This window comes from Acomys russatus, chromosome 12 (assembly GCF_903995435.1).
Source record: "Acomys russatus chromosome 12, mAcoRus1.1, whole genome shotgun sequence".
In the NCBI taxonomy this organism is placed as follows: Eukaryota; Metazoa; Chordata; class Mammalia; order Rodentia; family Muridae; genus Acomys; species Acomys russatus.
Window position 1 is genome coordinate 8,258,239 of NC_067148.1, and position 13,641 is coordinate 8,271,879.

General features: G+C 43.1%; 1 protein-coding gene across 1 annotated transcript in view; it reads right to left on the bottom strand.

The window, feature by feature from the left end:
• Window positions 1–10,745, bottom strand: part of Dnah7 (dynein axonemal heavy chain 7) — a 248,100-nt gene extending 237,355 nt beyond the window's left edge. The window contains exons 1-4 of the mRNA XM_051154521.1: window positions 10,729–10,745; window positions 10,114–10,198; window positions 9,938–9,994; window positions 4,621–4,683 (exon numbers count right to left, since the gene is read on the bottom strand). Coding sequence (XP_051010478.1) covers window positions 4,621–4,683; window positions 9,938–9,994; window positions 10,114–10,198; window positions 10,729–10,745 — 222 coding nt within the window. The remainder of the gene's footprint in view (window positions 1–4,620; window positions 4,684–9,937; window positions 9,995–10,113; window positions 10,199–10,728) is intronic.
• Between the last annotated feature and the right edge of the window lie 2,896 nt (window positions 10,746–13,641).

Here is a 13,641-nt window from a genome sequence, read left to right on the forward strand (position 1 = left end):
GGGAGGGAGGGAGAGAGAGAGACAGGGAAGGAGGGAGAGAGGGAAGAGAGAGACAGGGAGGGAGGGAGAGAGAGACAGGGAGGGAGGGAGGGAGAGAGAGAGAGAAGAAAGAGACAGGGAGGGAGGGAGAGAGAGAGAAGAGAGAGAGACAGGGAAGGAGGGAGAGAGGGAAGAGAGAGACAGGGAGGGAGGGAGAGAGAGAGAAGAGAGAGACGAGGAGGGAGGGAGGGAGGTAGAGGGAGACAGAGAGAGACAGGGAGGGAGGGAGAAAGAGAGGGAGGGAAGGAGGGAGAGAGAGAGATAGGGAGGGAGGGAGAAAGAGAGAGAGAGAGAGAGAGAGAAAGTTTCCTTTCAAGATTTTAGCACCCCAGCTGGTGGCACCCACCCTCCTCTAGGCCCACACCACTTCGGCATTTGCCTCCACATCTGGGAGCCACAGCCACACCATCTCCCGTGAGGGCTGAGACTAAGCTTTGTGAGAGCAGTGGATCTTGCAAGCGTGCTCCTTGAGCTCTCTCCTGCAGACCTATAGAGAGTGGTTGTTCCGTTGTTCCAGCCTGTGCTTTGCACCTGTCCTGCCTGAGAGGCATCATTAGCCCTCTGTGGCTGCTAATCACTTGAAATGTGGCTGCTCTGAACTCAAAGGTATCTACAAATAAAATATGTGCTGGATTTTTAAGATAATTCAAAACAGAGGATATAACTTATCTCACTGTAATTCATCAAATTGATTAGACTACATTTTATATTGATTACATTATATTTGGCATTTCTATGAAGTTTATATAAGGTAGCACATTTAATATTATTAAAAAATTTTAGATACTGTGGTGCCACTTTCCTGTCTTTTATACAGGCATGAAATAATCATAAAAGGAATGACATGTTTCCTGTTTCACATATAAAATGTGATGCACTTCTCTTCAGGACAGAATATAGAGAACAGTAGTCAGAGAAAGTTTCAAAAGAAAAACTGACAGAAGCGAAACCATAAAACACGATTGGCTGTCCACAGAGAAGGTCAGCAGTGCACTCACGGAAGTCAAGCACGACATCAGGAGCTGGAGACCAAAGGAGAAGAACAAGCTCGAGAGAAGACATTGGGGTAGGCAGCCAAGCCATGTGGGTGAACTCTGGTCAAAGGCAAGCCATTCCTTTTAAATAAGGAACTACTGAGACCCTACACATATGCTGGCCTCTACTTAAGGCATCCATTCTAGTGGAAGTATAGACAGCTCATTCAGAATGGGTGTCATATAATGTCAAGCAGCAATAACACGATGGGGAAAATCAAAGTAAAGAGACAGTGATATGCAGGATGAGACAGAATAAGAAGAGATTCTGAAGAATCATGCTTGAATGGGAGCCCGGGAAAAGGGTGAAAGGGGAGGGCTGCCTAGGTGGGCACTGTTATTTCGTGGAGGACACAGACTTTAGGCCCTGCCTCGCAACAGGTAGTTACCTCTTATGGTGATGTTAATCCCAATTTATAGGACATAGTCCCCAGCTAACACCCCTTGGCCAAGCACAATTAGTAGAGCTTTTTATTTCACTGGTATGGTAGTTTGGATGACTATTATGAAAATTATGGTTTCTTTAAAAATCCAGTTAGGCTACATGAGTACTTGTCTGTTTTAATCCCAGGTGTAGGATAAGGGGCTGCTCCAGTTTGTCCACGGCCATTAACTATGACTGTCTTGTGCTCTAGGAGGGGCATGAGTGTTGCCAGCTGAAGATAGTTTAACTTTGGGGACTCTGGAGAGGGTATAAAGAGGAGAGCCCTGAGAGGGCCTGTGGCATCGGCTGCTCTCCCTGCTTCTCCTGGTGGTGGTGGTGGTGGAGGTGGTGGTGGTGGAGGTGGTGGTGGTGGAGGTGGTGGTGGTGGCGGTGGCGGTGGTTGTTGTTGTTGTTGTTGTTGTGGTGGTGGTGGTGGTGGTGGTGATTGGTCAAGTGTTTGTGAGCAAAGAAATGAGAAGAAGATGGATATTCTGAAGATGAAGATTGGACTTGCTCCTAGGGATGCAGAGCCCCTAATCAGCAGGAAGTGTCCTAAAGAGAACCACACCCTTCTCCCCTCTAACCTTCTTTCTCACTTACCTAGTGTTGGGGGGGGGGTGTTGGCATGGTTGAGGTGGAAAGGGTAGGGTGATTGGTATAAGAACTCAGATAGAATAGCTTTAAAAAGGGTATGCCTACAGGTGACAAATTATTCTGTTACCCTATTGACCGTACAAGGACACATAGAATGTTATTCGATACATGCTTCTAGAAACAGTAAGCACAGTACATAGGAAGAGACTAGGGTTAGCGGTGGGGCTAGACCTCCAGCACTTTTAAATAAGGCAGGCAGCAGAATATATGGGTCTTGATTTACAGGCAGTGCTGTAGCAGAAGGCCACCCCAACCTTCCTGAAAGATGGCTGATTGTGCTTTTCAGAAATATAAACAAAGTCTTAGTGAAAGAGAAACAAGTCCTCATCTTGGTTTTCAGAGCTCGCGCCCACATTCTCCAAATTTTCTCATTTCCAAGCCTCCCTTCGCTGCCATATGACCTGTACTACATAGACATAGCAGATGGTCAGCTTGACCTGTACTGCATAGACACGTCAGACAGTCAAGAGCTGGAAATGTGTCCATCACTTACCCTTTACCCAGAAGCATCAAGACCATGTGCTCCCAGAAGGATGAGACAGAAGAGGGACACCAGATGCTCACCACATTTCATGAAGGCAAGGAGTAATTGTGCTGGGTCAAACTGCTAAGATTTAACACCAGCTGATATTAATTACCCTAACGCTGTCACCACTTTAAAATCTGAACTTTTGTTCAAGATAGGGAAATTAAAAGTTTAATATTTTTCTCAATTCCAGCTGCAGCTGATTGCCTTTGAATGTACACACCGTTCTTTACAATTTAAGTTATTTCTGAAAGATTCGCATGCACATCCCTTGAGCTGCTTGCCCATACCCTCCATCTACCTAGGTTTACTAAATAAATTCAATAAACTGATGTTAAAATACTGTCAATTTTACACTAGAACATATCAAAACAGGTTAGCCAGCTGTTTTTTTAAACGTAGGAAAAGAAGGATAGAGGATTAAAGAATGGCAATGAGTTCCAGACAATGCAAATACGAGATCACATCCCCAGACTGTGTCTCGCACGTCACCACTGCAATTCCTCATGGACCACATGATGACAGAAGGGAAAGCAGCATGTTTCCATGCTAAGTCATGTGATGGTCATTCTCAGAGGAGAAGGCTCCCCTTTTGAGAGAATGAGAAGACACTTATGAGATGCTATGGTTTACCAGCTACAGAATTTTCATACCAGCAAACACAGGCAATTCACTGATGTTTGTGAATTAGACTGCAAATATCCAGGACATCCTGCTGGGTGTCAATCTACCACACAAACCTCCTCACTCACACACCTGACTCTACAGCACTGTGCACCACCCCTCTGCTTCCCCAGCTCCGTCTGCCCACCCCCCGTCTCCCCACCCCAACTCGTCCACCGCCCAGTCTCATCAGTCTCCTAGTGGAAAGGGTTCACTGCAGTGACAGAATCCTTCATCTGCCCCCCAAACCCTTGTCAGTGAGTGAGCATGAGCCTAACAGGTCCAGACACCCCAACGGCAACATTGTCAAATTTATAATTTGTAAACTTTCATGTCAGTTCTTTGACTTGTGAACTAACATCATAAAGCAGATACTGATAGATATATGAAAGTTATGATTTTACCTACAAAGATTCTAACAATCTTGGTGTTAAATTACAAATAGACTCAAAATTGAACCATGAGTGCTTTGAAATGCTTGAAATTATGTCCTTAATGTTTTCACTTGGTTTTGCTTTGTTTTTTGTTTTTTGTTATTATTCATTTAATTTTGTTTTCTTTAAGCTGAAAAAAAAAAAACATTTCAAAATTGTTAAGAATCCTCCCAGTATGAAGCAATGCAAACTCCATCATAGATTTCATTCTGAGCCTTTAGAATATGTTTCAAAATATCTGTTCTGAAACTTTACTTAAACTCAACTCTTAGGAGTCATAAGAATGCAACTCAATGGCATTAAATCAAACATAATTAATAAATGGTAAATTTTATGTAGTGGAATTTAACTTTTCCAGTACTTTATCTACTAGCAATGCCTATTAGCTGCCTTTTCCATAGAATATGATAATTTATAGTGAAAATAATGAAAACAAACACCAAAATCTACAACTCCTTTGCAGTACATCCTTTGGCACTGGAACAGCCATCTCCTCAGACGTCATCAAGTTTTCTCAGCTTTAGGCTTACAAAGGAAGTTCAGAGATGTGACTCCCTAAAGGTCACAGAGCCAGACACAGAGCTGTAACCCCAGCACATGTTTTCTGGCACCAGCACTGACATTTCTCCTTGAGGTCATATGGAAGTCTTTGACTCAGATATCTCAAACCATCCATGCTAGAAATTGCTAACGTGGTGACTTTATTAAGATGGTGTCTTTCCTAAGAGATGCACCACATAGAACTTGCCCATTAAAATAGAATCAACTAGAACATAGAATTTTCTCTCAGATAATAGTAAGCAAACACTATCAGAATAGAATAAAGAATGCTATATTAACAATTACCATAGGCAACTGTGGTAGGAATCTCAGTGGTGTCTTAGATTTTTCTTTGCTGGATAGTTTATCCTGTGTGGAGAGGGAAAAATCTGTTCACTTATTATCGGTAAATCTAATTCACGTAGCCAAATGCTACACTGCTTACGATGAAGTCAAGCACCTATCATCCAAAATATCCTAAGACATGATTTACTGATGGCATGATCTTATATATAGAAAATTTTATAAAACATCTAGAAATTATTAGAACTAGTTAGTTCATTCAGCAAGGCTGCAGGGTACAAAATTCACACACACACACACCACACACACACACACACACACACACACACACACACACACACACACACACACACCACACACACACCAGTAATGAACAGCAGGTCTGGTAAGATGGCTTCTCAGTCAGGGTTTCTATTGCGATAAAACACCATGACCAAAGCCGCTTGAGGAGGAAAGTTTATTTGGCTTACATGTTGTACTCCATCATCAGGGGAAACCAAGGCAGGAACTGAAGCAGAGGCCATGGAGGAACACTACTTACTAACTTGTATCTCCTGGTATGCTCAGTCTGCCTTCTTATACACTCCAGGACTACCTGCCTAGGTGTGGTGCCACCCACAATGGGCTGGGCCCTTCCATACCAATCATCAGTCAACAAAGTGCCCCACAGACTTGCCTACAAGCCACTATCTGATAGAGGCGTTTTGTCAACTAAGGTTCTTCTTCTTTTTTTAAAGATGATTCTAATTAATTGTGTCATGTTGACAGGATTAATTAATTAATTAGTAAAGGCAACTGCCACCAAGCCTGAGTTCAATAGCCTTGGTCCCACATAATAAAAGGAAAGAACAGACTTCTGTAAGTTAGACTATGGCCTCCATTTGTGTGCTCAGGGGTAAATTTGGCACACAAAAAAAAAGTGTAAGATGCTTCAGTTAAACTATAACATATCATTAAAAAGGCATTGAATCTGGGTCCTCATACATGCTAAGCAAACACCCATATCAGTGAGCCATAGGCCTGACCCCAAATGATTTATGGACAGGAAATGATCTGCTTATAATTGTTTCTATGAAGTCTTCATCTATGTTCAATAATTTTTGTCACAGCTATGTTGCTCGCCCTAGTCGGTGTCTACCTTTGTCCTGCTCTGTGATGGAGAGGGTAGAGTCTTTGTATAGACTTCATATCTCATGGCCAGGATGAACCAATAACAGGCATCCCAACATATTGAGCCCCAGGAGAAAGGGAGTTTTCTGGGGTTCTGTGGGGGCTAAACAGTCCTAGAGTGTGGCTCCTGTGACAAGTATTGTGTCTCTGACTCTCACAAAGTCCTCTGGCCCCTCAGCCTGAGTGTGGCCATGGTAGAGTGCTGCCTGTTTACTCATTAATACCAACATTGATTCATTCAGCCAAATTTTACAACATTTGTTCTCAAGTAAAGGTTGCCCCACACTCTTGTGTGCTACCTGAACCCCACCCACTCCTCTGCAAAAGTTCTCTTTCTAAATAGTCTTTAATTACCTTTTACAGGATGCCATGTATTTTCTGTAGGAACTCTTAATATACATTTATATTCCATTTATTTATATATTATATTTTATTTATATATTACATTTATTCTTCAGTTTTTCTCTGTCAGTTTTCATCTACTCACTTCTTGGAAGGAATAGTGTAAAACCTGTATATAACCCAAGTGTTAGCCATGGCAACCAAAGGTTTCTGTTAACTTGGGAATAATCTTTCTGCTAAATTGGCAATAACCTGTCAAAATATAATAGTGTTGTTGGACATGATGTCATCCACGTGTATTCCAGCACTTGGAGAGCAGAGGCAGGAGGATTATATGAGCTCAAAGTCAGTCTCAATTCATAGTAAGAACTTGCTTCAAAGGTAAAATTTCACAGGTTGGCTCAAATACGAGTGCCACATGTTTGAGTTCTGGTTGATAAAGTTGTCACTACGGTATTTGTCTCACAGTAAACTTTTTCATGGTTTCTTTTTAATGATATTAAGATGACATGATGGAGAAATGGCTAGTGGTTAAGAGAGGTTGTTGCTCTGGCAGAGGGCCTGGGTTCAGTTCCCTGCACCCACATGGAAGCTCACATCACTCTCTGAATCTAATTCCAGAGATTCTAAGACCATCTTCTGGCCTTTGAGGGTCCTGCACACATGGTGTACACACACACAGGAAAAAGCCTCATACACATAAAACCGTTTTTTGGGTTTTTTTGTTTTTAGCCAATCAGTGGTGGCACACACCTTTAACCACAACAATCAGGAGGCAGAAGCAGCCAGATCTCTGTGACTTCAAGGCCAGCCTGTTCTACAGAGCAAGTTCCAGGGCAGCCAGGACCATACGAAGAAAAACCTTGTCTCGAAAAACCAAATAATAATAATAATAATAACAACAATAAAAACAACAACAATGGGAGAAAGGATGAGCATGGCAGAAGGGCAGACAAATGACAATCTTGTAGTTGTGTAGCTTTAAAAAGAGTGCTGAGCAGGGCGAGGCTGCAGCCTTTCTTCCCCCTGCCCACAACAGCAGTCAGTTTGTGAGGACCTTCCTGACCATTGAGTAGCGTCACTTCGAAACTCTGGAAACTTCTTCAACTGAACCTCTCAAGTTTTTCCCTAGCTTTAAAAATGAAATGAGCAACTGCAAAAGATTTATATTTCTCTTTAAATACCGAACTTAAGAGAAAAACCCAGACAGCTATCTCTGAAAAATGCCATGTCCCTCTCAACCTTCCACTAATGAGATGAATATGTTAAAAACCCTCCTCAGTAAATATGAGCCTGCCACCTGCTCACTTCTTCAAATGGAATACATAAGTAAATGTCACGTTAAAATGGAATTTCCGAAAATTTAATCCATTCTATTTGTTTTAGATTAAAGTATAAAACTTTCATCTCTTCAAAAGGAAAACTGTACTCTAAGTTGGCATAGAAGAAAGCTTCAAGATGAGTTTTTAAATTGCAAAATCAACCAAAACAGTGGGAGAGAGCCCTCTGCTGCTTAAGACAGTGTGTTATTTCGGCAGTGGCGAAAGCTCCAGATGGGCTACCAATGCCCATCCTTGGTGAGTCCAGGGTTTCGTCAATGCAGCATGGCTCCACTGGGGGTCACAGGGAGACAATGGGTGTTGCCTTGCAGGACTGCCTTATAAAAGTGAAGCAAACTTGACCTCCGGTAATGATTTAGTGGCTGCTTCTTAGCTCGCGCTGGGTAGGTGGAAGGAATTAAGAAAAATAGCTTTCTAGAAAAACCACTGTACATTTAATGAAATCGATGTTTTAGATTTTGACAGCATAGACTATGGCTCCATGATTGGGCCAAAGACTGCCTTGGCCATTAAGCAAATGAGCCTCTCCATTATAGGTGGCAACACGTCATGATTTTGTTAAGAATCACACAGCGAGGTCTGGTGTTTGCTCAGGCACTTGTTTGTTGTGGTGGTTTTCCTTTTTGTTTGTTTGTTTGTTTTATTGTTATTGTTGTTGTTACATGTATCTGAGATGTGGGAGATCCTTTGTTTGTTTGTTTGTTCTGGTAGTATTCATTGCTAATTGTACCTTGACATATGAAACACAGTTCTCAATTTATTACATGTATTTAAAAAAAAAAACCACTGAAATAAAATTTTCTTGAACATTTAGGTAACTATTACTTACTTGCTTAGTGAGTTAGAGGCTTGCCATTTTCTGCTAGTAATCTATACAATCTATAACTATAGCTGGTATAGTATAGCCATGATATACTTTTGTAAAAGCTTATGTGTTGAGGGGTGGCACCGCCTGGTGGTGCTCCTGAGAAGTTATTGAGCCATGAGGGTTTCTATTCTCATCACTAAATTAAGTTTATGGCAGAGTGGGCTGTTGGGAGTAGAACTTGGTTGAAGGATGTGGGCTGTTGGGGGTGCGCCTTCAACATGTCGGGTCTTTCTCTAGTCTGTTCCTCGGGACTCTCTGCCTTCTGCCTGCCATGAGGTAAGCAACTTTACCACTCCCTCCCTGCCTTGATGCAGAGCTTTGGCACAGCACCCAGAAACACCCAGAGCCCAGTGACCTCTAAAAGCCTGAACCAAGAGAATGATTTCCTCCCCTGAGTTGCCTTGCTCTGCTTTGTCACAGCAACAAAACCTGGCTATCACAATAAGTATTTAAATGCCCTGCTCGTGTGTGTGTGTGTGTGTGTGTGTGTGTGTGTGTGTGTGTGTGTGTGAGAGAGAGAGAGAGAGAGAGAGAGAGAGAGAGAGAGAGAGAGAGAGAGAGAGAGGGAGGAGGGAGAGAGAGAGATCCATATTTTGGATGGGGTGCTCCTGCCTATGCACAGAAGCCGGTAAATCACTTGCTAACTCACTTTGAGAAAGGGCCTCTCACTGAACCAGAAATTAAGCTGATGGACAGGAAGGGCCAACAATCCTATCTCTGCCCCTCACAGTGCTGGGGTTACAGGCAAGCTCAGTCACACTGGGCCTTGAACTGGGTGCTGAGCGTTTGAGTTTATGTCTTCAGGGTTTCAGAGCAAGCTGTTAAGCACTGAGCCATGTCCTCAACTCCCAAGTCTCCTCAAACTCAACTTATAAAAGAAACGACTGTGAAGCGATGAAAGGCTCGCGGGGTGGGGGTGGGGGTGGGGGGAGGAGCGGGGGGGTGGGAGGAGTGGGGGGGTAGGAGGGGTGGGGAGTTGGGGGGAGGCTGCTCAGTAAAAATTTCAGATTGAAAATCAACTTCTTTTTATTTGGGTTGCTCTGGCTTCAAAACCATTGACCAAGGTTCTGTGCTGCAGTTACTCTTAAGATCAACAGAGAACAGTTTTTATTTTTACTGCATAGCTATTGTAGCATGCATTTTTTATTTACACTCCATAGGACTAAGTGAGAATCCTGGGTGGCCTGTAATCTCAGCAATGGGTGTGAGGTGGGGTGGGGTGCTATTGCTGTAAATTCAAGGCCAGCCTGGCCAGCTTGAGGTGGGAGGGCTTGGTGAATAGCTAGTCTCCAAAAGAAAATGATTGATTTGCTGAAAGTCGGACAGCTAAAAAGACCACTCCCACAATGACGTACCACCCAGCCTCCTGCTACCCAAGCACTCCCAAATAACCCCGGGAGTCGCTGTAGAGATTCCGCATCTGAGGGTGTCGTGTCCCGTCCTTAGGACAACAGTGCGGCCCAGCAGTTGGGAACGGAACAAGGGGGACACCCTCAACACCCTCATGGTACAGGAGTCGAAGGTCCCCGAGAGCGCAGGGCGCACAGACCCTGCGTGCCTGGCCCTTAGGGCCCGCGACCCCTGGCGGCCCCGCTCTCACCTGCTTGCTGCTCATGGCGAGGACTCGCGGGCCATGCAGGGCCGACCTGGGTCGCTGCTGCGGGACACCCAGACCAGGGACCAGAGGTGTCTGCCGCTGGACAGCTCGCTCAGTCACTGTTCTTTCTGAGCTGGGAGCTCTAGCGTCCCTGCCTCATTCGTTGCTAAGCAACAAGCTGGCCGGTTCCACTTCCGGTCATCTGAATCTACTTGATGGGGCCCAGAGCTTACTAGACGGTTCAGTAGGGTGGCTTTCTGAGGCCTTGGTGGTGTCTAGCACCTCTTGGCGAGTGGTGGCAGGCAGCTGTGAGGAACGAAGACCCTTTGGTGGCTAAATCCTCAGACTTCTGCACCTTTCAACCCAGTCTGGGTAGGCGTGGTCCTCTGCCTTAAACCTTCATTTAGCTGTCTCTGCAGATTTCATTGCTAATGTAGGCAAACGGAATAAAGAGAAGGCACTCAAGACTGTAGCCGGCAAAGGCATTCATTATCCAGGTGCCTCGTGTTCAGTTCTGTCGATTCCCCCACTAGAAAGTGAGCTTTCAGAGATTCATTCAAATCTACACACGCGTGATTGACTAGATGACTAGATGCTGTGCTGTAAGGTGTGTAACACCTTGGGCTCAGGCCTGGGATAGCGTTGAGCAAGTGTTCATAATTAGCAGAAACAGTGCAGTGAGTCACAGCTCTACTCACTTCTCTCAGAAAATGTTGGAAGGGATGTGAAAGCTGATGGCTGAAGGAGGAGGAGAGATGGCCACGCGAGGAATGTCCCAGGCAGAGAGATCATACGCAAAAGCCTGAGACATTATGGCTATTAGAACAACAAACAAACAATAACAACAACAACCAAATCCACCAGACTGAGAAATGGGGTAAATCGAATTAGAGTCCGGTGATGGTGAAAAGACTAATAAGTGCTATATTTTAGACACTTGTTAAAATATGGCAAAGAGTTTAGACTTCAAGAGAAACTGCCTCCTATAAAATGTTTTTATTTAATTTTGTTTTGGCTTTGAGATAGCCACAGACTCTCAATCTTTCTGTGGCAGCCTCCCAAGTGCTGCAGTTACATACTTATGCCACCATACCTGACTGTAAAGTTTTCTCTTGGGAAATGGCAGGCTCCTACCTAAAATTCATGTGACATCTTAAGGGATCTCAAATGGCCAAAACAATGACATATTTGGGAGCCTCATATTTCCGATTTTAAAATTTATTACAAAGCCACAGTAATGAAAACAATGTCTTTTCAACACACAGTGCTGCGGGAACTGGATAGCCACAGGCAAAGACATGAAGTAGACAATTAGTGTCACATATAAAAATTAACTCAGGTGGATTACCTAAAAGTAAGAGCAAAAACTTTAAAACTCTTCAATGAATCAGAAGGAAGGCTTTGTGGCATTTGATTTCCTTTTGTTCTTATATATTTACTTTATTGTGGAGAGCATATAGAGGTCAGAGGTCAACCTGTGGGAATTGTTCTGTTCTCTTTCTATCATGTGTGTTGCAAGGATTGAGCTCAGGTCATCAGATTTGACAGCAAATGTCCTTACCCACTGAACTGGTTATTTCACTGGCTTGATGACATTCGATTTTGCAATAACTTATTAGATCTGGCGCACAAAATAACAAAAGAAGACAAAGAAACTCAACTCTACCCGAGTGTAAATCCTTTGTGCAACAAAGAAACCATCAGAAGACTAAAATGGCGGCGAAGACGTGTGGAATGAGAAGGGTTCTTCTCTTCTGATGGATACTCAGAAATTAGCCAGCACTGGCAAGGACACAGAGAAGGCAGACCCCTCACACTGCAGGGCAGTGTAAACTGGTAGGCTGCTCAATGGCAGCTCAGAAAAGAATTACCACAGGAGCCAAACGTTCTACCTCTGAGTATATATGCTCAGATAAAGAGCAGCTAGGACAGAAGTGTGTACACAGATGAGGAAAGACCATGACAAAGTGAAGGCAACCCAAATGTGTGCAAATGGAGGAATAGATTAAACAAAATGTAGTATATCCCAAAACACACTCAGACATGAATGAACTGTGAAGACGTTCAGCTAACAACGAATAGTCCTTACAAAGGGACAGACGTTGTGCTATTCCAAACCGTGTGGAGTGTGTCGAGTAGTCAGATTTACACAGACAGGAAGCAGAACGGTTAGTGTCAGTGGCTGAGAACAACATGATTTTGTTTATTGTATACAAAATTTCAGTCTTCCAAGATGAAAAAAAAAAAGAAAAGAAAAGAAAGAAAGAAAAAGAAAGAAAGCTTTGCAAATGGATGGTGGTTATATTCAAGAGATTTAATCTCAACAAACAATGCACTGAAACATGACTAAATAGTTAAATTAATACATATAAATTATGTATACATATTTACATATACACATAAATACATATATAAATGAATATATATCATTTTAAATATTTGTGTTAAATGTCTTTAAAATAAAAGGAAAGCTAGAGAGGAAAAAGAAGAAGAGGTAGAAGAGAAAAACAAGAGGAAGAAGATGGGGGAGGAATAAAGTCAGGGAGAAGAGAGAAGGAACACAGGAAGGGAAAAGTAGGAGGAGGAGAGGAAGGGAGGAGGGAGAGAAGGAGGAAGGGAGGGAAGGAGGCATGTATCAGTTACTAGCCTGTTGTTTTCATGCAATACCATGAAGTTTATTTGGCTTAACAGTTCAAGAGGGATAAGAGTTCATAGTGGCTGGACAGCTAGAGCAGGACGCTGAAAGCTTCCATCTCCACACCGCACGCATGGAAGAGAGAGTAAACCGGAAATGCCGTGAGTCTTTAAATTCTCGAAGCCTGTTTTCAGCAACCTTCTTCTAAACTTTTCCAAACGGCACCACCCACTGGAGGCTTCACGTTTAAATAGATGAGCCCATGAACTGATGTTCTTATTTGAACTACGACACAGAGAGAGAAGAAAGAAAGAGAGGAGGGGAGGAAGAGAGAAGGAAGGAGACCAAACAACTAACAACGGCAGCCAGATCACTATGGACTTTAGAAGGACCACCTCACTTTCATCCAGCTGAGGGCTAGGAGAACAGTATGCTCGAAGAGCAGCCTGTAAGGAGGCTATTTCAAGAATTCGACATGAGACCTGGGCGGAGCTGAATCTGGAATGCGGCAGAGGTGGAGAACAGAGTTCAGTAGAGAGAATCAAAGGTGCTTGGGAGATGGTTCAGTAAGATGCAGATGGCTGACAGGAAGAGGTAGGCTGAAAATCGCTGACTGCATCTCATACCTAGCGGATGGCAGCATCATTCTATAGAGAGAGATAGAGGTAAATAGGCTTTAAAGAGAAAGTGAGGAAGCAAGTGTGCGGCATGTGGCCTGTGACGTACCTGTGGGACATGAGAATGCATGTATACAGAGTAAGTATTATTGTACATGCTGCTCAGAGTTCAGAAAACAACTACAGAGCCAAGACTACGGATTTGAGATAATACAAAGATGAACTCAACCCCTAAGCTCTAATGAAAGAGTTCACAAAGTATGTACAACAGGAACAAATGGAAATATAATATATATAATAATATATATATATATATTATATATATATATATATATATATATATATATATATATATATATACACCAACCTAAATACTAAATATTACTAGCTAAAAAGCCGGACAGATGGGGACTCTAAAAGAAGAACCCAGAAAACGTGAGGGGACCTATAAAGGA